The following is a 26,477-nucleotide window of genomic DNA, read 5'->3' on the forward strand; positions in this document are numbered from 1 at the left end:
ATTGCTAATAAAAAAGAGAAAATGACAACTTCAAAAAATCATAAAGGGACAGGGTGTAATATTTAGTGCCTCATACTGGTAAACAAACGTCCATTCAGTATAAAAACACCTTGATTTGAATGGTAGGCAGATATACGTAGACTAAAAACCAATGTAAATTTTAATAAAATATTCTCTAGAGCAGTATTTCCAAACGGGTAGGTCACAGACCCATTTTCAGTGGGTTTCGGGCTTTTGTTAAACAAAGGAAAAAAGTGAGAAAAAAGGGGAAAATGTTAGGAATAAAAAGGAAAGAAAGTAACAAAAAGAAGAAGTAAAAAGGGAAACAAGAAAAAAAAGGAGATACTTTTTTTTTTTTAAAGGGTTCAAAAATGAATAAGGCACGATCAGGCCAGAGAAGTGTTTTAATCCAGCCCTCAAGACAATGCGGAAAGAAACACAGGAGAAAACTGAGCTGCAGTCTCTGTGGCTTTTCTCTTTTCTCCCCTCTCTATCTCTTTCCCTCTCTATCTCTCTTTTTCTCTTCTCCTATTATTTCTCTCTTTATCTCTCTACCTTGTCCTTTTATTTCTCTATTTCTTTCTCTTTCAGTCTCTTCTCTTTTTGCCGAAAAGTCGTACCCTGATGAGACATCCTACCGTAGAGTGATCTGACACCAATTTTGTTTCCTTTATAATCAAGTAAAAGCAGCAACATTGAAACTCAGAACTATTTATTATTTATCCTGATAGTCTTTTATCTTTTCTCTTCAACGTCTTTATTATGTGTATTATTTGTTATTGCAACATTCGTTGCACCCTGGTCATCTTGGAAGGGGGATGACCTCATGTGCGGTCCCTTCTCAAGGTTTCTTCATTTTCCTCATGTTGAGGTTTTTGAGTTTTTCCTTGCCCTCATGTCGGATTTCAGATCAGGGGATGGTGTCATCATAGTCTGTGGTTTGCAATAATCTGTGATTAAGGGCCAAACAAATAAACATGTCTTGACTTGACTTGTCTTGGCAAAATAATGCTGAGAAAAGAAAAAAGGAAATAACTGCTTTTCAATGACACTCCGTAACAGTAGAGGGTGATAATGAGCGAGTTGACGCCCGCCATTTCACACCAAAGAAAAAGACCTGTAAAGTTGTTCTCATGTCGAGCATGGCCAAACACAGATACAGAAAAGAACATTTGGATTTCATCAAATATGCAGCTGTTTGAGCATTAAATGGACAGTGTCTCTTATTGCTGTTGCAGTATGATGTAGTAAGTCGAGTGCTACAAAGCGCAAGGAAGACTCCAAACTACAGTTAGCACAGTGACCAAATGCGTCTCTTTTTTTGTTCTCATATTTTCCGTGCCTATTGCGAGCAGAAAGATTGTAAAAAAATAGTATCTTTAGGAATATCACATGTAATTTTGGTCCTTATTTAAATCATTTTTAATAAAGATTTTTTTACAGCTAGGAGTCACTAAATGATACACACTGTTCCTTTAAAACCCTTACAAGGAATACTTACACATTTTGTCTTTCTCATGGTTTTAATAAGTTACGGTCAAAGAAAAAGCATTGAGAATGGACGTTACTGAGGGCAAAAATGTACCTGTAGCTAGGGTGCCCCTGAACATTTTGAGCGCTTAGAAGTTAAAAAAATGTTTTTCTTTGAAATCGTAAATGACAAATATATATGAGTAAAGGATTGGACATTCCTTGGGCAAAATACCTGGAATGTAGATAGATATTTCTAAGGTATATTACTATTACTTGAAGTCGTTGTTGTCTTGCTAGTCATTTTGTTTTTTTTAAAACAAAACGTCAATACTATTATCAACGATTTAAACTTCAAAATCAAAAGTAGATTTGTTTTCTCTTGATTTGGGTCACACCTTGTAATTAGAAATAGATGTGTCTTTATTCTCATTGATATCAACGTATGGGAGGAGATTTGACATGGCACTCCTGGTCATCTAGAGACTTTGAAGAGAAATAAGATCAGGATCAATAGGCAAAAAAATAATTACAAAGGCGTGGCTATAAAAACTCCCTAGCGCCCAAGTTATAATTGTAATCATGTCATGAAGAAGCATAGTGAATTGTAACAATAGTACAATAACATTTAGCAACAGCAATAAAAAAAACAGTATAATTCACAAGGTATATATCCATCCATCCATTATCTGCACTGCTTATCCTCAGCAGGGTTGCGGGGGTGCTGGAGCCCATCCCAGCTATCTTCAGGCAGTGGGCAGGGGACACCTTCAACTGCTTGCCAACACAGAGACAGACGACTCACTTGCTCATTCATACTTAGGGACAATTTGGACTGGCCAATGAGCCTAACATGCATGTTTTTGGAATGTGGGAAGAAACCGGAGTGCCCGGAGGAAACCCACGCAAGCACGGGGAGAACATGCAAACTCCGCACAGGAGATTCGATCTCATGACCTCAGAACTGTGCCGCACACGTGCTAATCACTGCGCCGAGGTGTATATATATATATATATATATATATATATATATATATACAGGGTTGGGTAGGGTTACTTTAACTTGATTACTTTCAATTACTTTTGGATTACTCCAATACCAAATATACTAATGAAAGACAAAAGAAACTAAATATGAATACAATGACTCCATTTTGTGCAGGCTTGGGGAGTAACGGAATACACGGAACGGCAAAAATGATGTTGGCAAGCTGTTTGGATTTAATTTCATTTTGTTTCTGTGGCATTTGATGTTCGTTTTGCCGGAGATCAAAGAGATCAAAGCCAGGAGAGAAAGCTTACCACATGTTGTGAGTCATCATTTGATTCATATTTATTTTCTTTTGTCTTTTATGAGCATATTTAGTATTGGAGTCATCCAAACGTAATTGAAAGTTATCAAGTTAAAGTAACCCTACCCAACCCTATATATATATATATATATATATATATATATATAGATATATATATAGATATATATATATATAGATATATATATAGATATATATATATATATAGATATAGATACATAATTTTATATTTTTCAGTTTATTTTAGCACCAACAAAAAGAGAAATAATTCATTTAGGGATGTGATGTAAATAGGGTGGAATGGCGGGTCCTCAGATCAGACCAGTTAAGAACTGCCGCTCTCCATGAATGCACGAAAACCACGTCAATTTTTGCATAATTTGGCATCTGTTGACTTATTGCTCAGCAAAAGTTTTGCGTGAAAGCTTTGCGGATGTTTGCAGCCGGCATTTTAGGAGGTGTTAAAGCCCCTCCCTCACGGACAAAAAGCCCAAATTCTTTCTATTTAGTGGGTTCCCCGTTTCCGCCTGTGCAAACACAAGTGCAAATTGGGTCAACCTGGCCTTGCAGGAGGTCTGCACAAACTTCCAGCATTGTGTGTTTTTGTCTCAAGAATTTGTTTGCTGCACTGAGCTGCCTTTTCTTTTCTTTTGGGTGGGGGGTGTAGGTGAAAGCAGGGCAACATGCCCGAGGGCCGGCGGCGAGGGAATTCCAGATCGGCTGCCAACGCAGGTGAGAAGATCGTCTCCATAACAGTGCGCTAAAATGCACCGCTGGAGACCAAAACGCTGTCAATTCACAAAGGTTGACTTTTTCTTTTTTTTAACAAAAACACTTTAAGAATTTATTGTAGGACTTTGATAAATGTCTTGCAATCATTGTTGATATGTGTTAAAATGGTTTTAACTGCACAATTCCACAGACAGACTGAGAAGATCATTTCTTCCTTATGCCATGAGGCTCTTTAACTCCACCCGGGGGAGTAAAATCATTTGATTATTACCCTATTTTTATCATAGTGTGTATTTTATGTAGCACTATTTAAATACTCTATATCAACACTTTATATTGGGTATCTTTTATTTTATTATTTTATTTTTCAACACAAGGATACTGCTGGAAGTGTGAATTTCCCTACGGGGATGAATAAGGTTTATCTCTCTCTCTCTCTCTCTCTCTCTCTCTCACTATCTCTCTCTCTCTCTCTCTATCCCTCTATCTATCTATCTATCTATCTATCTATCTATCTATCTATCTATCATTATACAAATGTGAAATATTGAATTGAATCGTCTTTATTGTTATTGATAACAATGTAGTTAACATTGATTGCACCAAGATGAGATTGGGCTACGGGGTAAACACGTAATACAGACTGAAAAGAGAAAAAAGATAAGATTGTCAGGATAATAAGACAAAAGTGATTACAACGTAGTGTTAGCATGGTTCCCGCAAATCTTTGAAAAGTCTTAAAAGAAATTGCATTCATTATTCTAAAGGTAAAGCCTTCATTCAAGTGTCTTGGATCCACATTTTTGAACACATGAATACGATTTCTATTTGTTTGAACTTAAAAGATTATCAATTGTCTTTTTATAATCCACTGATTGGCTTTCATTTATCCTAAACTTGAAGTGCAACAAAATAAACAGTAAACACACAAAAAGCTACCTAAAAAACATTTTTTTCTACTGTTTCCTTGTCTAGCTACTTATGTTAACCACTAGGCTGCAGGCTATTGTTCGCCACTAGGCGGTATTATTGATAGCTGCTCCTGCAAGGGAATATGGCCAGTTTCATCTTTCAGGCAGCTGTTGGCTGCAAGCTATGGGCTATGTGTCATTGTTATCCCTCGCTGCTTTTGCTTTGTCCTTAAGTGTCACTCGCCTATTTTGTAACTTCTTCTGTCTGTCCTGACCAACTCGAGCTATTGGCTCTTTTCAGTTGCACCGGGTAACTCTCTGTTGTTTCTGGCAAATATGAACCATCATGTCACCGGCTGAAATTCCGAAAATCTGAAAGCAGACTCTGGAATTTCATCCTTGGGGCTTCGTGGTTTATCTTTCCGATGCTTCAGCTCCATTCGGAGCTACAACTTCTTGTGGTGAATTATTACACTGTGTCACTTTAGGGTTCAGAGTCAGGACAAGTTTGAATTTCCATGACTCCATTGAAGGTTTTATTCTTCAGTTGCTCCGCCAGGATCCCCAACGGCCCCCGCCGCGCCGTTCTGCAGCGCTAGCTAGCGTCCCGCTAACGCTCATGTCATCTTGATGACTTCATCGCTAATGAGAAGGAACGCGGGAACTTGTGAAGTTTTTTTTTTTTTTTTTTTGGGCTAGCTGACGTGAAGGGCTAAGGCGCTATTAGCGCAGAGCGGCACGCACGCTAACGTATATTTAACGGGAAATTCCGAGCCGACGCGGCGCTGACGAACGCCGTCGTCGGGCGAGTTTGCACAAGTCCCTCCGATGGCGCCGAGAAAAAAAAAGAATAGAAATGTTACATTTTGGGTGGACATGTCCATCGAGCGGCTCAGTTTAAATGTTCAAGAATTGCTTTAACAAACCAGAATAAAAAGGCTAATTAAACTCCATTTGAAGGGGAAAAAAATGTGTCATGTTGGATAAACTAAAGAAGATTCTAGCCTTAAAATGTTTGATTTTTTTGTATTTGATCCTATTTTTCTAATTTATATATGAGAAAAATGTTTTTACCATGTCTTAACTTTTTTTCTAAAAAAGGAATGGAATAAGAAAATAAGAATTAAACATGATCAAAATTATCCACAATGTTTGGATTTGATTCCACGATTTCCTTTATTTTCAAGTTTGACTACATTTGTATCGTATTTTTCTAAAAATGTAACCAAAATAAAACTTAAAATGAGCAAAAATTAATATTCTTACGACATTCTAGCTTTTGTCCCAAACTAAATCGCCTTTTACAAAGAGAATAATAATTCAAATGAGCAAAATGATCCACAGATATGGATACTTTTGATTATTTGTTTTCAAGTCTTATTTGATTTTTTATTTTGTTTTTCGTGAAAAAACAAACAAAAAAACGTATTACTCAAAATGAACAAAAATGATCTGCCATTGAAATATTTGTTTCTTGTTCGTTTTTTTGTTGTAAAAAATAAAATTTAAATATTTACAAGATTAGGACCTTTTGGACTCATTATTTATTTTTTAAATTTTTACTATATATTTTTTTCCTACAATAGCAAAATTTAGACTTAAACGAGCAAACATGAATTATTTGTGGCTATTTTATGCCATTCTTTTGATATAATTAAAAGAATAGTTACTTTATAAAAAGCAAAAGTTTTGATCTTTTATTGTTTTCAGTTATTCGTTGTGTAATCTTAGAGCTCAAACAAACTACGTTACTAAATATACTGTATCTCCTCGTGAGTTGATCATTGATGTGTCAAAAGACAAAACGCGTCATCTGCTGCCACCTACTGATATGGATGAACGTTGCGGTTACGGAAAGAAAACAAAGATGGAGACTAACGGCGTGCTTTTTTTGCAAGGATTATGTTTGGCAATTTCCCGCAGCAGACCAGAACAAGGTCTTATGATGTTCTTGATTCCAGGGCAATTTTCATCACAAAATTAGAAGAGGCCTTCAAAATGATGAGAATATTCCTGCATACAGATAAATCTGAGCATTTTTCAAGACTTTTGAGGGAAACCTCAATCCCCGCGCGGACCCTCGGGTCCCGATTTTTCTTGTCGGCAAATTCGATCCGCGGATGCGGTGGCCGTCGCCGAGCCGCTTATGAAAATCGGAAAGAAGAAAAAATGGAGAGCTTTCCTGGCGTCGCCCTGATGATTTTTCTCGCCAGATGACGTGCGCGCGACAGGGGGGAGAAAGAAGAATGCTTTTAAAAGGATCGGACTTTTTGCGGTGAATGATGTCTTTGTTTTGCAGGGGGGGGGGATTTTATCGGGCTTTCCCGTGACTAAAGCTTCATTTCTTTCTGGCCTGTGCAGCACCGCAGACACAATATACGATTTATAGACAGGAAAGGATCGGTATCGTGTAGGGTACGGAAACAGATGAAGTTTATCGGGATTATCGTAATTCAAGGACTTTAAAGCTACGCTAACTTAGGTTCTACAACACATCGTGTGGAAACTCGATCTCGATCGGAGGTGAGCCAACAACGACCCGCGGGCTACATGCGGCCCGTCAGGCTTTTTCATCCGGCCCGCCAAACGAAAATGGTCAAAATATCACAACAACATCAGTGTCCGAAACTCGAGACAAAAAGTTAGCGGACAATTCGGAAAAGTTGCCTGCCCCGTTTTTCACAACTTGAAACGAAATAAGACGATTCATCGCAAAAAAAAACATTGTTGCAAAGTATTAAGGATTGATCATCAGAACATATAACCGAACAACACTTTAGGTTTATTGTAAATCTACTATTAACATTCATTGCATGTATATGACATGGCTGTTTTCCATCTGCCATCCGTATGTACCTGTATTGACTCGTCTTCATTCATGCAATGTTTGCGTTGCGTCGTCTGCCACAAGCCACGTGAACTCCTCTTTCCACTACGCTTTTAATGTACGTTTACCTTTTGTTGCGTCATACATTTTGTTAGCTTCTTTTGAATCTTCCTTCTGGGGCTGAGGTTTTGGCTTGATTCCTAACCACTTCTACATTTTTCTTGTGTTCTCTGTGCGTCTACTTTGGAAAATGATATGCAAATGCATGACCTTAGAAGGCTCGGGAGAGTTATTTTGATGCAGGTTTCTGATTGGCTGCTAAGTATGCAAGTACGGGGAAGAAAAATTTCTTGAAAAAGTTGTTGGCCACCCGGGCAGACATCGTTGCGAAAGTTGTACGCCCGACGTAAAAAATGCGCGCCCCGGGCGTCGGGGAAGACGTTATTTCAAACACTGCAATATATAATAGTGGGTAGAATACTACTCATTAAAAAAAAAAGATTTTGGGTGCCAACTTTGTCCCGCTTGTGCCTGTGTGTGTTTGAAACAAAATCACTACAACAGAAATACTACGAAAATACGACCGAATGCGCAGGGGCCTCCATACTCAATTGTGGATCCAACAACGACAAAATATTCCAACCCCAACCAGCTGTAACAGAATAAAACATTAAAGTAAGGCGTCACATGGCCCATTTCCACACATATACAACAATTAGAATGGCTTGAACACCAAGATTATCAGCACTGATATTTGGGGAGTTGGCAGATATCGGCGTCTGCATTTTTTTCCATTCGACGAGCTGATTAGCCGAGACTCTCTCTCCCTTGCTTTTACGCTTCCCTTCCCCTCCTTCTCCCTCCTGCTACCCACCCTGCGCCTTCCGATTGGGTGAGTCAGAGAGAAATGAAGAAATACGACCACAATTGTTTTGCAAGTGTTAACTGGCTTTGATGACATCCGGTGGAAATATTTAAAACTACAGCTCATTTTCCTCTTGCGCTTCTCTGATCTGGCCCGCCGGCCGCCTCTTTGACCCTTAAAGAAGATCTGAATGGTTTTATCAGCGCTGTTTTTTAGAAAAGCCCATTTGACCCAAGCTCACCCAAAGCCTCGTTTCAGTAGCCCTCAACTCGGTTGGGTTTGAGACCCCTGCTGTAAAAGGTTTGAGAGCGCTAGATTCCTAACAAATACTCTTTGTTTTAAAGCTGTTACAGCAAATGAATATCGGCTCCAAATATCGGTGATCGGCCTCCTCTTGATATTAATCATTTGTATCGGTATCGGCCCCGAAACCCCCTCGTCGGTCGATCCCTCTTTTATCTGATGGAAATTCTTTTGCGGTGGATAATGGTTTTGATTTGCGGGGCGGGGGGAATTTGATCAGGTTTTCCTGCGCTAAAGTTTGTTTTCTGGTCCCGTGCAGCACGGAAGGCGCTGACTCAGGGAAATTCCAAAAGGAGCGCTTGATGGATGACTTGCGGCTTTCGCACACGAAGCAGCCTTATAAAGTCCGTTTCAGTCGCTCGGAGGTTTTATCGCTTGCGCGAGAACGGCCGGGAAACAAATCGGATCTTGAGCGTCACGTTCACTCGAATTGAAGTCTGGGACGATAGCGATCGGACCGATAACGGTGGGCCAATTGAAGCCACGCTATCATGTTCATTCCGCCAGAACTACTTCAAGATTCAAAGCATTTAAAATAGATTTTAATGTTCTGAAGAATTAGTAGCACAACTTGGTTGTGTCTCCTCTCCATCACTGTACTATGTGCTTGTTAACAAGATTCTAAGCATTTGTGTTCCTCATAAGGTTTTAATTTTCTACCGAAGTAGTTACACAACCAGGGTCTGGTGTATCCTCTTTACCTCTTAAAATGTATGTGAGGCACTGGAGGGCTTAGCTTTTGAGAAGATAGAATAGATTTAGATTTGTTTGTACAAGCTTAGTTGTGTCTCCCCTCAACCTTTTCATCATGTGCATTGGCACCAGAGGACTCAGCCAAGCAAGATTCGAAGCATTTCTGTTCCTAATTAGATTTGGATTTTCTACAGAAGTAGTAGCACAACTTGGTCGTGTCCCCTCTCTATTACTTTGTAGATTGTGTGAGGCACCGGAGAGCTTGGCTTGGTAGTAAGATTTTAGCATTTATCTTCCCTCGCAGATTAGATTTGGACTTTTCTTATACAATTAGTAGCACAACTTGGTCGAGTCTCCTCTCTACCTCTTTGTGATGTGTGCGAAACACCAGAAAGCTTTGCTTGTTAGTAAGATTCTAAGCATTTGTGTTCCTCATAAGGTTTTTGATCTTCGACAGAAGTGGTTACACAACTGGGGTCTGGTGTATACTCTTTACCTCTTCAAAATGTATGTGAGGCACTGGAGGGTTTGGCTTATGAGAAGATTCTAAGCATCGATGTTCCTCATTAGAATAGATTTAGATTTGTCCGTACAAGTTCTTATACAATTAGTAGCACAACTTGGTTGTGTCTCCCCTCAACCTTTTCATCATGTGCATTGGCGCCAGAGGACTCAGCCAAGCAAGATTCGAAGGATTTAGATTTGGATTTTTTACAGAAGTTAGTCGCACAACTTGGTTGTGTTTCCTCGCTATCACTTTGTCGTTTGTGCGAGGCACTGGAGAGCTTGGCTTTGTAATAAGATTCTAGCATTTATGTTCCCAAGCAGATTGGATTTAGACCTTTTTTATACAATTAGTAGCACAACTTGGTCGAGTCTCCTCTCTACCGCTTTGTGATGTGTGCTAAGCATCAGAGAGCTTTGCTTGTGAGTAAGATTCTAGGCGTTTATGTTCCTCATTAAAATATGTATTCATTTTTTGTACAAGAAGTGGCACAACTTGGTCCTGTCTCCTGTCTACCTCTTCATAATGTGGGCAAAGCACTTGAGAGCTTGGCCAAAATAAAGATTACGAGCATTTATGTTTCTTTTTAGAATATAATTGGATTTTGGGGGATGACCTCATGTGCAGTCCCTTCTCAGGGTTTCTTCGTTTTCCTCATGCTGAGGTTTTTGAGTTTTTCCTTGCCATCATGTCTGTTTTAGATCAGGGGATGTTGTCATAATAGTCTGTGGTTTGCAATAGTTTGTGCAATCCTTTGAGACTCTTTGTGATTAAGGGCGTCACAAAAAAACAGGACTAGAATTGAGGTTTTTGAGTTTTTCCTTGCCCTCATGTAGGTTTTAGATCAGGGGATGCTGTCATAATAGTCTGTGGTCTGTGCAGCCCTTTGAGACTCTTTGTGATTAAGGGCGTCACAAATAAACAGGACTTGACTTGAGGTTTTTGAGTTTTTCCTTGCCCTCATGTAGGTTTTAGATCAGGGGATTTTGTCATAATAGTCTGTGGTTTGCCATAGTTTGTGCAATCCTTTGAGACTCTTTGTGATTAAGGGCGTCACAAATAAACAGGACTTGACTTGAGGTTTTTGAGTTTTTCCTTGCCCTCATGTAGGTTTTAGATCAGGGGATTTTGTCATAATAGTCTGTGGTTTGCCATAGTTTGTGCAATCCTTTGAGACTCTTTGTGATTAAGGGCGTCACAAATAAACAGGACTAGACTTGAGGTTTTTGAGTTTTTCCTTGCCCTCATGTAGGTTTTAGATCAGGGGATGCTGTCATAATAGTCTGGGGTCTGTGCAGCCCTTTGAGATTTTCCCATCTCATGGTTTCTTAATTTTCCTCATGTTGAGATTTTTGAGTTTTTCCTTGACCTGATGTAGGTTTTAGATCAGGGGAGAATGTCTTAATGGTATGTAGTTTGCATTAATCTGTGGTCTGTGCAGCCCTTTGAGACTCTTTGTGATTAAGCGCCATACAAATAAACAGGACTTGACTGATTTTGAGTTTTTCCTTGCCCTCATGTAGGTTTTAGATCAGGGAATGGTGTCATAATAGTCTGTGGTTTGCAATAGTCTGTGCAGCCCTTTGAGACTCTTTGTGATTAAGGGTGTCACAAATAAACAGGACTTGACTATATGAGTATTAGCAAAACTTGTGTCTCCTCTCTATCTCAACATCTGGGTTGCGAGACGTAAAACCAAGTGGTGGAGTAAGCAGTAGAATGTTTTTTTTACAATAAAACAAATACATTTAACTCATTGTTGAGTTGGCTAGCACCAAGTCCATTTACAGACGATTGAGTGTAATTTTCAATGCTCTTCCAAAATAAATCGAGGGTTTTTTGTCTGCGTTTGAGTGGTTTAACAAATGGCATTTTCTTTTTTAAAGAGCACACAAATAACGTTGCTCAACGTCCGTCCAGGTGGCAAGCGTCCGTCCTCGGCGTCGTCCCTGAGCGGCATGGTGAGCAGAAGCATGTCGTCCGGCGAGCGAGGCGCTTCCTCGTGCACCTCGGTCAACACGGTGGGCTCGGATGGCGAAGGTCCCGCCTCCCTTTCCCTGTCCTCCTCCGCTTCCTCGGCGTCCCTCCAGGACGCCTCGCACTCCTCTTCGTCCTCGTCCTCCTCGTCCCTGCCGTACGGCGCCGTCCCCGCCTACCGCGGGGCCGCCGACGCCTCCTCCTCGTCCCTCCCTTACGGCGCCGTCCCCGCCTATCGCACCGCTGCCGGGGCCGTTACGCCGGCCGGCCGGAGCGACGGTTCCGACATCAGCCTGGACCTCAGCCCGTTGGTGAGCCCGGTGAAGGGGGCGGAGCCGAAACAACTCTCGCGGCTGGACCGGGTCGTCATGGAGATCGTGGAGACGGAGCAAGCCTACGTCAGGGACCTCAAGAGCATCGTGGAGGTGAGAACGGGGAAGGTGCAAAAACACATGTTTTTTTTTTCTTCATTGCTCTGTTCCCGGAGCAAGTTTTGGGGGAAACTTGACACGATCTGGCGTGTGTAGCTCATAAGTTTAGTGGACAGTCATAATAAAGACATCATCAAAAGACATCAATGGATTTTGAGCTTGCAGAGAGGACAGGGAGAGAAACCTTCAGATAAGAAAGTCCAACCTCTTCTAAAGACCCTCCCTTGAGCCTTTTTTTTATGACATCTTTAGGCTACAAAGGCAGACCCGCCCTAAAGCCTTTGCAAACAGTAACACGATTGGCCGATAGGGACGATGATGTCTTCGTCTGAACAACAAGCAACTGACAGGTAGAATAGTCAAAATAATAAACTGGGATTCTATGCAATCTCCTCTGCAGGTGTACAATATTAGAAAGAGAATAAACGTTTCCAGCAAAACAGATCCCATCAATGTAAACACAAAATAAGATTTTAGAAAAGCGTTTATGTACAGAAACGGAACAATCAAATTTCCCAGTATCGTCAGAAAGCAGAGACAAAGACGCTACGACAACATAACACATCTTTGCTATATCACCGACACAAAACATGAAAGTAGAAGTCACAGGATTTGTTTACAGATGAATAATCTTATCGGATAGTGTACAGTGTACTGAGAAAGAACAATGAAGTTACTTATGATCATGAGAAATCATCTACACAAAAATGGACCAAGCATGAAAGTACAGAATGACAGCAGATGTAGGACATGATGGAATATCATCTGGTTCTAGCTGAACAAAACACGTAAGGAAGAATACTGAATTTGTTTACAGGAAATGTATCTTATCGGATAGTGTACAGTGTACAGAGAAAAAACAAAAGTTACCTATGATTATGAGAAATCCATCTATACTTAAATGGACCAAACATGAAAGTGTAGAACGACAGCAGATATAGGACATGATGGAATATCATCTGGTTCTAGCTGAACAAAACATGTAAGGAAGAACACTGAATTTGTTTACAGAAAATGAATCTTATCGGATAGTGTACAGTCTACAGAGAAAGAACCAAGAAGTTACCTATAATCATGATAAATCCATCTATACTTAAATGGACCAAACATGAAAGTATCGAACGACAGCAGATGTAGGACATGATGGAATATCATCCTGTTCTAGCTGAACAAAACATGTAAGGAACAACAGTGTACAGAGAAAGAACAATGTAGTTTAAAAGGGGTCATCAGAAAATAAACTAGATCCAAACGGACAAATCATGAAAGGGAGCAGGCACAATATCATCGGTTTATAACTGAACAAAACAAGAAAAGAGGATACGGGTAGCATTTTTACGCATATGTTGGGACACTGACTCGCTCTCAGACAGGAGTCTCACTCAAACTCAATTGAGTTGGTGGCTACTGAAGCTAGGATCCGGGTGAGGTTGGGCCACAAAAAACAGCTGCTAAAAACATTGCGCTCCTCTTAAAGGGACAGTGTTTTATATGTGTCCACCCGATGTCGCTCTAACGTAAAATGTAAAAATGAGTCCAAGGAAGACGACAAATTACGGAGACTGAAAGGCAGCTGAAAGCAGGCTTTTTCTTTCCATTTTTAGCCAGCCAAAAAGAAGGGACAAAGAGTTTTTTGGGGGGGAGGAATAAAACATAGGGAAGAAGAAAAAAAAGAAAAACAGAAATAAAAATAAAAATTCAGGAAATGAAGCAAAAAAAAATGAACAAAAAGAATGAAAAAAGACAAAAACAAATTAATGCAAAAATGCTCTTTTCATTTTCTCTTCTTTTTTCAGTTTCTTTTTGTTTTTTCTCGAGTTTCACTATTTGTCTTGTTTCTTTTTTAAATTTTCTCTTTCAGTTTTTTTCATTTTCCTTTCTCTTTTTTCATTTTTCTTTGCCGCTCATCTTGAGTTTAACTTTTTGTCTTATTTCTTTATTATTTTTTCTTCTCTTTTTTTCTTTTTTTTGTCCTTTGTTCTTTTTTCTTTCTTTGTTTTCTTTTCTTTTTTTCTTTTCGTATTTCTTTTGTTTTCAAAAGTAATACAAGTCGGTCACTTTGAGTCTCCGCATTTCGCTTCTTCTTCTATAGCACTCGCTTTGGGTGGCACGACAGAATACAGTGACATCTAGTGGCAAATCAATACGCGCCGTCCTCTTAACGTTCATATAAAGGCGGGGGCCTCAAACTATCATCCCGGGGGCTGCGCTCTGAAAAAAGATGAAAATATATTCCAAATATTTTCTAGTAAGCTACAAAAACTGCTGCAAAAACACATCAGGCGTAAAGACTTCCAAAATGGGATTCTAGCCAGAAAAATAAAAAGAAAGTCAAAAGGGATGATCTGGCGCCGGGATTTCACGGAGTCGAGCTTTTCTGGAAAGGAGATTGAAAAAGATTGAAGTCGTATTTATTTGATTTCCACAGAAGGCAAAGAAATCGGGGGAAAAACTCTGAAATCGATCTATTTGCGGTCGTTGGAATCCGTCGCGACGGACGATCAAATAAATAAAAAAAAAAAAAACACGTTTTCTTTCCTTTCTTTCGGTTCATCGGCGCGTCGCCATGACAACCAAACAACCACTTCAGACGCTCTTGATTTAATTCTAAAACTGTTATGCAGGAGATTATGTAGGTTTTAGATCAGGGGATGGTGTCGTAAAAGTCTGTGGTTTGCAATAATCTGTGGTCTGTGCAACCCTTTGAGACTCTTTGTGATTAAGGGCCAAACAAATAAACATGACTTGACATGTTTTTAGTTTTTCCTTGCCCTCGTGTAGGTTTTAGATTGGGGGATGGTGTCATACTAGTCTGTGGTTTGCAATATTCTGTGGTTTCTGCAGCCCTTTAAGACCATGTGCGATTGAGGACGTCACAAATAAACATGAATAGACTTGAGGTTTTTGATTTTTCCCTTGCCCTCATGTAGGTTTTAGATCAGGAAATGGTGTCATAATAGTATGTAGTTTGCAATAATCTGTGGTCTGTGCAGCCTTTGAGACTCTTTGTGATTAATGGCCAAACAAATAAACAGGACTTGACTTGAGGTTTTTGAGTTTTTCCTTGCCCTCATGTCGGTTTTAGATTGGGGGATGGTGTCATAATAGTATGTAGTTTGCAATAATCTGCGGTCTGTGCAGCCCTTTGAGACTCTTAAGAGCATCACAAATAAACATGACTTGAGAAGTATTTTATTGCAATGCTTAGAGTCCTTTACTTTCTTATTTTTATACCGTTAAGGTTTTCCATTGTACTGTTAACTTGTTGACACTTGACTTCACCTTCATGACTTTGTGCAACGGAAGATTTTTCAGTTGTTGCGTTTAAAGTGCAATTATCCCGGTTCATATGCGATATCCCGGTTGTGAATAGTTTCTATTTCAGACACATTATATATTTATTTAAGTCAAGTCAAGTCCATTTTATTTGTCTGGCCCTTACTCACAAAGGGCTGCACAGACCACTGATTATTACAAACCACAGACTATTATGACACCATCCCCTGATCTAAAACTAACATGAGGGCCAGGAAAAACTCCAAAACCGTAACATGAGGAAGATGAAGAAACCTTGAGAGGGGACTGCACAATATAAATCAAATGTAATCAAATAAATCTAACCCTCACCACCTGAGACAACTGGTCAAGTAGGCATAGCCTACTGTACTTGAAGTATTGTCAACAATGAACATAGATTGTCAAGTCAAGTCAAGTCAAGTCATTTTTATTTGTATAGCCCTTAATCACAATTAGTCTCTAAGGGCTTCACAAGTTATTACATATAAGAAGATTAGGTTACTCGTATGCTATAGAGTAGAAGTGAGTTTTAAGCCTAGATTTAAACATTTCCACCGAGGTTGCAGATCGGATATCAGGGGGAAGAGCATTCCACAACACCGGTGCCCGGATGAAGAACGCTCTCGAACCAGCGGAACACTTCTTGGCTCTTGGGATCACCAGGAGACCGGCGCTCTCGGAACGAAGGCTTCGGGCCGGGACATAAGGGCAGATCAGATCTGAAAGATACGAGGGGGAAAGTCCATGTATGATTTTGTATAGTAGTAGGAGAACCTTAAAATCGCATCTTAGGCTAACAGGGAGCCAATGCAGGTTAGCCAAAATTGGGGTGATGTGATCATACTTTTTTGTCCTTGTTAAAAGCCTCGCTGCAGCATTTTGTACCAGCTGAAGACTCTTGAGTCTGGTCATCGGAAGACCGGAAAGTAGTGCATTACAGTAGTCGAGACGGGAGGTAACAAACGCATGAATTATGATTTCCGCATCCGACTGAGAAAGTATAGGACGAATTTTAGCAATGTTACGGAGATGGAAGAAAGCGGTTCTAGTAATTTTCTTCACATGTGTTTGAAAGGACAGATCAGGGTCGAAAATGACACCTAAATTTTTAAGTGAGTCACTCTGTGTGATGTGGCAATTGTCCAAGTTCACTGCGGTTTTAGAGAATAAGTCACGGGACTTAGAAGGACCAATTACTAACATTTCAGTCTTTTCAGGGTTAAGACGCAGGAAATTGAGTGACATCCACTCTTTTATCTCAGTGAGGCAGGCCTCCAAAGTTCCACAGTTTAGTGTGGTAGATTCCTCCATCGGGAGATAGAGTTGAGTGTCATCTGCGTAACAATGGAAACTGATGTTATACTTGCGAATAATATCACCTAGTGGAAGCATATAAATGCTGAAGAGAAGGGGGCCAAGCACTGAACCCTGCGGAACACCACAAGTTACACTAAATGGCTCAGATGTCAATTCGCCATATTTAACGCAGTGTGTCCTATCTGAGAGGTAAGATCTGAACCATAATAGGACGTTTCCTGAGAGACCAATCCATTTTTCCAACCGTTCTAGCAAGATAATATGGTCCACTGTGTCAAATGCAGCACTAATGTCCAGCAGCAGCAAAAGTGATGATGCGCCCGAGTCCATTGCCCGTAGGAGATCATTGGTTACCTTTATCAGAGCTGTCTCAGTAGAGTGGTTAGCCCTGAATCCTGATTGCATCGATTCAAAGAGATTGTTATCGGACATGAAATCATTCAGCTGCTGTGCCACTACTTTTTCAAGTATTTTAGAAAGAAACGGTAGGTTTGACACAGGTCTATAATTACATAAGTTTTCTGGATCTAGGTCGGGTCGTTTCAGTGTGGGTTTAATGACAGCGGACTTAAAAGCAGCTGGAACTACACCAGAGGCGAGTGATATGTTTAAAATATTTAGAACTGAAGGTGCAAGAACGCCAAAGAGACCTTTAATAAGTGAACCTGGAAGTGGGTCGAACTGGCAAGTCGTCGGTTTGGCAGTATTCACCATCTGTTTAAGATTTTCGAGTGACAGTTCACTAAAACGGGACCAAGTCCCTGGACAGCCACCATGTCGTGCATCTAGGGATTTGAGTGCTTTAGTATGTGTTGAATTAATATTGTCTTTAGCAATTTCTTCCTGTATGCTCTGGATCTTCTTAGTAAAGAAGACCATTATGTCGTGAGCAGAATGGGTGGAGCTATCTGGGATAGTCTGTTGCCTTGTAAGTGATGCTACAGTGTCAAAAAGGGCCTTGGGATTGTTCTTTTGTGACGCAATCACTTTCGAAAGGTAGGCTGATTTTGCAGAGGCCAGGGCCGCTTTATACTTCAACAAACTATCACACCAGATTTGATGGAAAACTTCAAGCTTGGTAGCGCGCCATTTTCTTTCAGATTTCCTGCATTCTCGTTTAAGGGATCTAGTTTCATCATTAAACCAAGGTGTGCGTCTTTTGTCCAATGAGCTTCCTAATAAAGGATGATTTAGCGATTGACAGCCCAAGTAAGGTCTGTTGGTGTGACACTTTGACTGTAAACTGTAGTTAAAATTGTGTACTATATAAACTGGGCCAAATCCTTTTGCGTCAGTATTGTCTCAGCTTAGCATGTGTGACAATCAACCCTACATGCAATAATATATATAACAATTGCTCAAGATTTATTTTATCTCCGCTCCAAAACTACTCATGAAAGGAGCCATAGATTCCAAACCCCTGTGATAAGTTATCAGTATTCGTAATGTTACCTAATTTAACAATCGTGTACCTGGAATTGACTAATTGTAAACTGCCGTTAAAAAAAAAGAAACAATATTAAGGGAAAATATTCTACTGGGATTTAAAAAGTATTTGCAGTGGGATTGTATTGTTTAGGATCTGTATAGATGCCTATTCATTCTTCAGTCTGAAAATTGTGGCATCAAAAAAATCCCATTTTCAGGCCCTAAAATGAATACTTTTGATTTGAATAAACAATAAATTTAATAAATCTATGTGTTACTCTCTGCTAGAAATGAGGTAAGTGCCTTTTGAATCTGTCGTTAGACATAGAATAGAATAGAATAGAATAGAATAGAATATACCTTTATTGTCATTGTTACAAAATGGGTTGAACATATTGTGACAACGAAATTGGGCGTGGCACTCCAGGATCACATTTAACAGTGAGGATAAAAGAAAACAAAGAAGATAAAGGAACAAGACAGATAAGGTTATAATTTACACAATATAAAGGAACAAAGAATTTAAAGGTTATAATTTACACCATATTTACACAAAAAATGTTGGCATGTAGGATGTTACATCCAGTTTTGGGATGGTATTAGTGCAATATGCGGTAGTGCAAAAATAGGCAACATTGTGCAAAGTGAGCATAGGCATGAATACAATATGTCATCTGTATGAGGTAGTGTGTTTGCAAGAGTTTTAGGTCTTTGTGCGGTGTGTGTTAAGGGTGGTGATGGCTCTGGGGAAGAAACTGTCTCTGAATCTGTTTTTGTCTTGTGTGACCTGTAGCGCCTGCCGGAAGGCGCCTGCCGGAAGGCAGCAGGTCAAAGAGGTGGTGGCCAGGGTGAAAAAAGTCCTCGATGATGTTTTCCGCTTTGCTGAGGTAGCGAGAGCAGGCAATGTCCTCCAGACTGGGTAGAGAGTAACCAACGATTCTCTGGGCTGTGTTGATGACCCTCTGAAGCCTTTTCCTGTCTGCTGCCGTGCACCCGGCATGCCACACCGTAATGCAGTATGTTAGAATGCTCTATGTAAAAGGACACCAGCAGCTGCTGTTTCAGATGATTTTTCCTGAGCACTCTCAGGAAATGGAGTCGCCGCTGGGCCTTCCCTACCACCGCTCTGGTGTTTGCAGACCAGGAGAGGTTGTCGGAGATGTGCACACCCAGAAATTTGAAGGAGTGGACTCTCTCAATGCAGTCTCCTTTTATAATGAGTGGTGCTGGGTTCCTGCCTTTCCTCCTGAAGTCCAGTATGAGTTCTTTTGTTTTTGTGGTGTTCAGTATGAGGTGGTTGACATGTAACTGCATCCAAGTGGTCCACCATGGAATGGACAACTTTACTCGTTTTGTTGTCTCATTTAAACGGTGTATTTTTTCCGCCAACCGGAGTGCCGACGTCATCGCGTTTTCGGAAAAGGATGATAAAGAGGATCCGGTTTCCGATTCTGGAGGCAAACGAGAAACCTCCCATAAAAAGGAAAGCCTTTGTCGCATTCCAACGCACTCCTGCAAAGTCTTCCGATAAATTTCTCAAGAATTGCTAATGCCTGGGTGCCGCCCCCCGCCCCCTCCAAACCCGGATCCGATCGAGGCAACACCACGTCATTGAGAATTCCGTCACGGGTTGGAATCGGGTCCTCCCGAGAAACGTCGGAATGACGTTAGGCCACGCCCTCTCCCGCCAAGTCCCGCCCACTCCCAAAAATGTGGTAGAATGTCACGTTCTCGTATCTCTGGAATCATTTACTGTAATTCCTAAGAGTGAGATATAGATGTTTTCGGGGGAGGAGAGCTGGAAATGGGGAACTTTCTAATGCAGGGGTTGCCAAGCTTTTTTTTTTTTTTTGAAAGACTTCAAATAATAAACTAATGATTTTGTTTTCTTTACTTGCCGATACAGAGTCCTGATCCGATACCGATGGATTTTCTGACATGTATTTTAAAATGAATATACATGCGCAGTCAAATAACCGGCGTTAATTTCAAATTCTTAGATCAGGACTGAGGTCGTTTTAAAAGTTGACTCCTTTTTTAACACTTTTATGATAAATTATTTTAAATAAGCAGTGTTGAATTAATGATCATTCACAGTGTTTAATGAACACTGATCATTTTACAGTGTGCAGATTGTTGTATGGACATAGATAGATAGATAGAAGGGAAATTCACACTTCCAGCAGTCTCCTTTGTTGTTTATTAACAGATGAACAGGATGGCCTCGGGGTGCTCTGTTGTAGTTTAGCCACAGCGGAGTGGATGACATCATATGCTAGGCCAAAAGTTGGACATCCCTGCAGCAGATGGAAATCTTTGCGCCCAGGGTTACACCGCCTCGTGTTCACGTAGATAGCGAGTCCACCTCCTCTACGCTTCCCGCAGGCTTTCGCGTCTCTGTCTAACAGCGCTGAAGCAGGTTAGCTCCACTTTAGCGTCTGGGATGCTAGACGTGAGCCACGTTTCCGTACCGAAGACTTATAACACCGCTAGCCGCTTAGCTAGCTCCGGCTCTGCTTCCTGGAATAAACGCATTTTTGTGTGTTAAAAGCCATAACCATAGGATAGAAAGTCACCCAAAGTGTAGTTGTCAAACGGGACGAAAAACACAGAAGATTTAAGTGGTCACTTAAAAAAAAATATCCTAAAAAGTGCGAAATACCATGGAGCAGCTGGAAAGGCTGCCGCTCGCGGCGGCGCCGCTTTGATGACATGTTCCATTTCAGATTATAATGGTTTAGAACATTGCCTTAAGCATAAAACACTCAGAATTAAGGCAAGTCCTAATTTGAAGCAGCCAATGTCATGATATGCAATCCGAAGTTGCAAATGCACAGTTAAAGAAATGATATTCAAATTGACATTAACATCATTTGAATGTTATTTTTGGGAACAGATTATTTGGAAGAAAGGGGCAGAAAGGGACACTGGGGACAAGAGTGGCACAATGACAATAGAATAGAATAGAATATACCTTTATTGTCATTGTTACAAAATGGGTTAACATATTGTGACAATGAAATTGGGCATGATACTCCTGGTTCACACATCCACAGTGAGGTAAAGAAACCAAGAAGATAAGGAACAGAGAAGATAAGGTTATAAAACAAGGAGTATAAGGTTATAGTTATAATTTACAGAATATTTACACAAAGAAATGACAGCATGCAGGACGTTACATACAGTTGGTATTGTAAGGGTTTGTGCAATATGCATTTGGTGCAAAAACATTTCTTATCCGTAGGACTGGGCCAGATTTAAAAGCCCGAGGGGCCATTTGTGGCTCACGGGCCGCCATTTAGCCCACCCCTGCTTTGGACTCCAAATTAGGAGATGGAAAAAATCAAGGTAGATATCAGAAGACGTGAACAACTTATAATAATTGTCAAAAGTTTTTGGAATGAATATCCATTTTTTTCACCATAGACTTATAGTTCAATGCGGCATGTATAGGTATTCTTTTTTAAAGGGTGGGCGCGATTCATATAGAAATGCAGCTTATACTTCAGGAAATATGCTAGATGGTTAAACAAACAGGAGGGGGCAGAAAGGGATTTCGGGGACAAAACCGGGAGGTCGTTTCTGGAGTTCACACAAAATAGTGAACACGACGTTGCGAACGATGGAGTGGATGCTCGCACTTTCCCGGCAAATGTCTCCGACCGGAGCTAATTGGATTTGTTGAGAGTGGTGCGAGAAGAAAAATGTACACCGTTCAGTAGGAGAAGAAGAAGGAGTAGGAGGGGCTTAAGATGACGGCACGCCAGAGTATTTAAAGGCAGAACTGGAAAAGCATTGTGGGAAAATTAGCCCAGATCAACCTGGGACAAGAACTCTCTAGAGCAGGGGTGTCAAAATCATTTTAACACGGGGGCCACACGATAGAACAAACATTCTCTCGGGGGCCGGACTTGTAGATTAGGGAGAAAGAAAAAAAGAGAGAAAGAAATAAGGGAAAGATAGGAGAGAAAAATAAAGAGGGTGGGACAAAGAAAGAGCTAAAGGAGAAAGAGAGAGAAAAGAGAGAGAGAGAGAGAGAAAGAACGAGAGAAGGGGAGAAAGAGAAGTGGAAAGCAAGAGAGAGAGAAAGAGCGAAAAGGCAGAGAAAAGGAAGAAAGAGCAAAAGAAGGTAAGACACAGAGAGAAAGAGACAAAGAGTAACAAAGAAAGAGAAAAAGTGACAGGGAGAGTGAAAGAGACAGAGAGATAGAGAGTAAGAGAAAAAGGGAGGAAGAGAAATACAAGTGAAGCATTTGTGAGAGGTACCTGGCTTTGGCGACATCAAGTGGATATATTTCAACCTGCAGCTCGTTTTTCTCTTGCGCTTCTCTGAGCCATGTCTCACAGGCCAGATTCAATCCCTTAGCGGGGCCTGATCTGGCCCCCGGGCCGCCTGTTTGACACCCCTGCTCTAGAGCCTGCAGACTTCTTATAAACAGACAGATTTTGTCTTTCCCCCTCCTCGGATATTTTGTGGCCACTGACCTCAAAAGGAAGCGACACCTCGGGCGTGGGCCCCAAAAAGACGAGCGATATTTATTTATCGTGAAGAAACCTTCGGAATTGGCTCTGCGATTGGGTTCTTGTCGGGAAAAGAAAAAACAAAGAGGTTTCCGCTGTGTCCAAACATTTGGAGTTAGACAAAGCATTAGCAAACAACCACAAAATTCACCCCCCCCTCAGGCCCCACTGGAATTTATGACATGTTAGTTACACGATGGCTGCAAAAACATTTCCAGATTTGAGCGAGGGGCAGGGGTTTGGCTTATCCGTCCCGTCCCCTCGTCTCTTTTGACACTTGACAATTTTACACAATTCCACAATTGCTGAGGTATCAAATAGGATAAATCCAATCTATTATGCCGCCCACAACTCAAAAACAGGGTTCGTACGGCTGCTTGAAATCCTTGGAAATACTTTTTTACATTTTAAATGTTGTGTACTACCCTTACGTCTGATCATTATTTAGTACCATTTGAGGTGCTGGCTAAATGTTGTATTAAAAAAACTGAAGGATTTAGTGGACGCAATATAAGCACTGGCATAGTTTCCGAGCTCTCTGATCTTCTTTCAGGAGTAGTTGCGTTGTTTCCTTTATATGAAGGCTCTATTGACTCACTCATGAATGAGTTTAATGGTAGCCTGGCTAGTGTCCTGGATTCCGTAGCGCCCCTACGGCTTAAATCACGACCTAAAAGACGCACGCCTTGGTTTACTGATGAAACCAGATCGCTTAAACAAAAATGCAGGAATTATGAAAGAAAATGGCGCGCTGCCAAGCTTGAGTTTTCCTTTAAAGACAACTTTTTAAAGTATAAAGCAGCCCTTGCCTCCGCAAAATCAGCCTATTTTTCGAAGGTGATTGCGGCACAAAAGAATAACCCCAAAGTCCTTTTCGACACTGTAGCATCGCTAACGAGGCAACAGATTATCCCAGATAGGGTCAGAAATTAGGTTGGAGCTTGTGTTACAGCTTGAGTCAAGTGTAGGTTCAGGGTTAGGAACTAGAGTTTCAGCTCCATATTAGGGTCTTAACTAATGTATGCTTCCAAAATACATTTGTTGCTAGGGTTAGAGCCAAGGTTAGAGCCAAGGTTACAGCTAGGGTTAGGAGCTAGGGTTAGGAGCTAGGGTTTGGTCTGATATTAAACCAATTTTAAGGTACCAAAATAAACTTGGGGCTAGAGTTAGGGTTTGAAGCAAAGTTTTAGGCTCCCGTTCCTCTTTGAGTGGTACTGGAAAAATTGTCTTTGAAAGTACCTAAAAAGTGCTTGAAAAGGGTGCGCTAACCCTGCGAAAGGTTTTCCCACCCCAGAGTTAGAGCTTTAAAAAAATCCTTTTGATCATTGTTATTCAAATTGGTCCAATTTGATTTTGCAAAATGAAAATCAAGTCCCCACCTATTTTCCCTGCCCAACTACCCGGAACGCCAAATACATAGACCCACACAATGGTTGAAATCGAATTGCAACAGAGTGAAACAAATGACAATACTAATACAATTTTAAAATTGTTACATGATGGCAAGGCACAGTCTAATCATGTGAGGAAAGGGACCCGACGTATAGGGTTATTCACACTGATAGGTAAATAAAAATGGTCAACTGAAAGCAGTTTTGAAAAACTGGACCCCGAGCCTCCTCTTTTACAGGAAAAATTGATGCTTGATGAGTGAATCAATGCAGGATTAAAGTGAATCGAATTGTTGGGAATTAATCATCAAAATGTATTATCAAAATTGTTCGAATGAGTTATCTGACTCCATTAACCAAACACAACCTACATTCACCCAACAATTATGCACGCTCGTTTCTTGAGAGAAAAATGATCAGGAAAGCCGACGTTTTCACACAAGGGCAGATTTATTTTCCCTAACAAAAGAACTAAGTGAACCGCATCAGAGATGACCGAAGAAGTGACATTGGAGTCCTTTAGCTTTCTCTTATTGGCCCACGTCTCCCCGCAAGATGGTGTGCCGGCTCCTCCCATGGGCATGCCAAGGAACTGTTTACGCCCAACGTTCTCACAACACAGCGCTTTGATGTCTGGCTTTCCAAAACAACGCCATTTCGAACAGCCTGCCCTGACATTGAACGCCCAGTCAGTGAATATCTTTATTGCATTAAACTGAATCAATCGTATGAAATCCTTTATTGTCAAATGTACAAAATCCTTTAGAATCAACTCTAGATTTTAATTTAACTCTCAGAAGTCAAAATGGAACGGCTTCAGGGCATTGACATTGGATTTGATTATTTAGGACTTTAACAACTGTCCTTGAGTAATTCCTGCTGACCGGAGTCCATCTTGCGTGTCTTTTTGTCAATATTAGCCAAGGTTAACTTTGCGGCGCTCTCGTTCGTTGCAGGACTACCTGGGTTGCATCATCGACTGCCGCGCCCTCCCGGTCCAGCCCGAGCAGGTTAGCGCCCTCTTCTGCAACATCGAGGACATCTACGAGTTTAACAGGTGCGTAGTACCACCGTTTCACCCCGACAACAGAGACACGTCCCTCGATGTACCCCAATACTAGCCGCTGTTATTGTTAGCTAGTCCGTGTAAATGAGGCTTTTTAGTAGCTTCTCCGGCTAGCTTCTAAAGTTAGCCAGCTCTGACCAACTCCAGCTATTGGCTCTTTTCAGCCGCTCCGGGTGTATTTGGCTAGTTCAGTCTTTTGTTGTTGATGACTAGGATTGTCAGAAGTTTTCATGTCCCGTCACTGGTTGAAATTCAGAAAATCTGTAAGAAAGCTTGGGGATTTGGTCGACCGGCTTGCATGGTCTTCTTCCAATGCTTTAGTTCCGTTCTAAGCTACAATGACCTCTATTGGGTAATGATTACAAACTTCCACTTTAATCTAAGTTATACTTAGAAGGATAATCCCAATTTAAGAGCCAGGGACCAATTCTTGGTTAACTCATCTTGTAAAACAAAATAGTTTCATTTTGATTTCTACGTCCAAATATTGCCATCAACAACAAAAAATGATGCCACTAGTATGCTAAGGTTAAGCTAACTTTCTTGTGTTCCATACTGTGCCATCTCCATTCCAAGCTACAACCAAGGTTCGTTCGGGTGCTTGAAACCCTTGAAAATGCTTGAATTTTAATCGTTTGTTTTCAAGGTTTGAAAAGCGCTCGAATTTTGGGTGATATGCTTGAAAATGCTTGAAATTGTTCCCATGCTTCTCTGTAGTATAAATTGATAAATCAAGCATTTAATGAAGCAAAATAAAACAAGTCTGCTTATAAATGGCGCTGATACTGCGTTCCGGTGGCTTTGTTTTGCCGATGCATTTTTTTCCCTACGCAATTAACGGCAGCTGGCATTAGTTTGTACGGCATTGTCATGTGAAACGTCAGAGAACTCGGCTCCTCTGTGTTAAATGTAAAAGTGTCTATGGGAAAGACATTGAATCGCTAATCCCTCCGATAGGCCCGGTAGGCGTCTTGCATGGCTGCCTCTGGCCATCGATGTGTGAGTGTCTGTGTGAATGGTCTGTATGTTTCAGGTTTACAAATATATTCATGATTTACTCCAAATATATAAAAAACATTGGTCTTGAGAAATGCAAGCGCCAGATCGCAAATTCGATATGTAAATCGCAAATGTGTTTGTGGTTCTGCAAAATATATTATGCACACTCAATTTCTTCTTTGAATGGTACTGGAGAAAATGGCTTTCAAAGTCCTTGAATTTGGCCACGAAAAGGTGCAAAAACCTTGTACGATAAACACGAGCTGTGATTTACTACACACTGTCTCTTTAAACGTACACACTCTCACATGTGCGTCTGGAGGCAACCGTTGAGAGATTTTATGGCAACGGGAGAGAATCCATCGGAATGTTTGCTCCGGGCCCAAAAAGGGGAAGGGGATCCGGAATGTTTTACATGTGTTCTACGGACGTCA

General features: G+C 40.8%; 1 protein-coding gene across 1 annotated transcript in view; it reads left to right on the forward strand.

Annotated features, from left to right (window-relative positions):
- plekhg2 (pleckstrin homology domain containing, family G (with RhoGef domain) member 2) overlaps window positions 1–26,477 on the forward strand; it is a 63,921-nt gene that overhangs the window by 1,060 nt on the left and 36,384 nt on the right. The window contains exons 2-4 of the mRNA XM_088344940.1: window positions 3,448–3,512; window positions 11,537–12,018; window positions 24,935–25,035. Coding sequence (XP_088201066.1) covers window positions 3,464–3,512; window positions 11,537–12,018; window positions 24,935–25,035 — 632 coding nt within the window. The 5' untranslated portion in view covers window positions 3,448–3,463. The remainder of the gene's footprint in view (window positions 1–3,447; window positions 3,513–11,536; window positions 12,019–24,934; window positions 25,036–26,477) is intronic.

Source organism: Urocampus carinirostris, chromosome 10 (assembly GCF_059441175.1).
Source record: "Urocampus carinirostris isolate Australia breed hairy pipefish chromosome 10, RoL_Ucar_1.0, whole genome shotgun sequence".
NCBI classification, from domain to species: Eukaryota; Metazoa; Chordata; class Actinopteri; order Syngnathiformes; family Syngnathidae; genus Urocampus; species Urocampus carinirostris.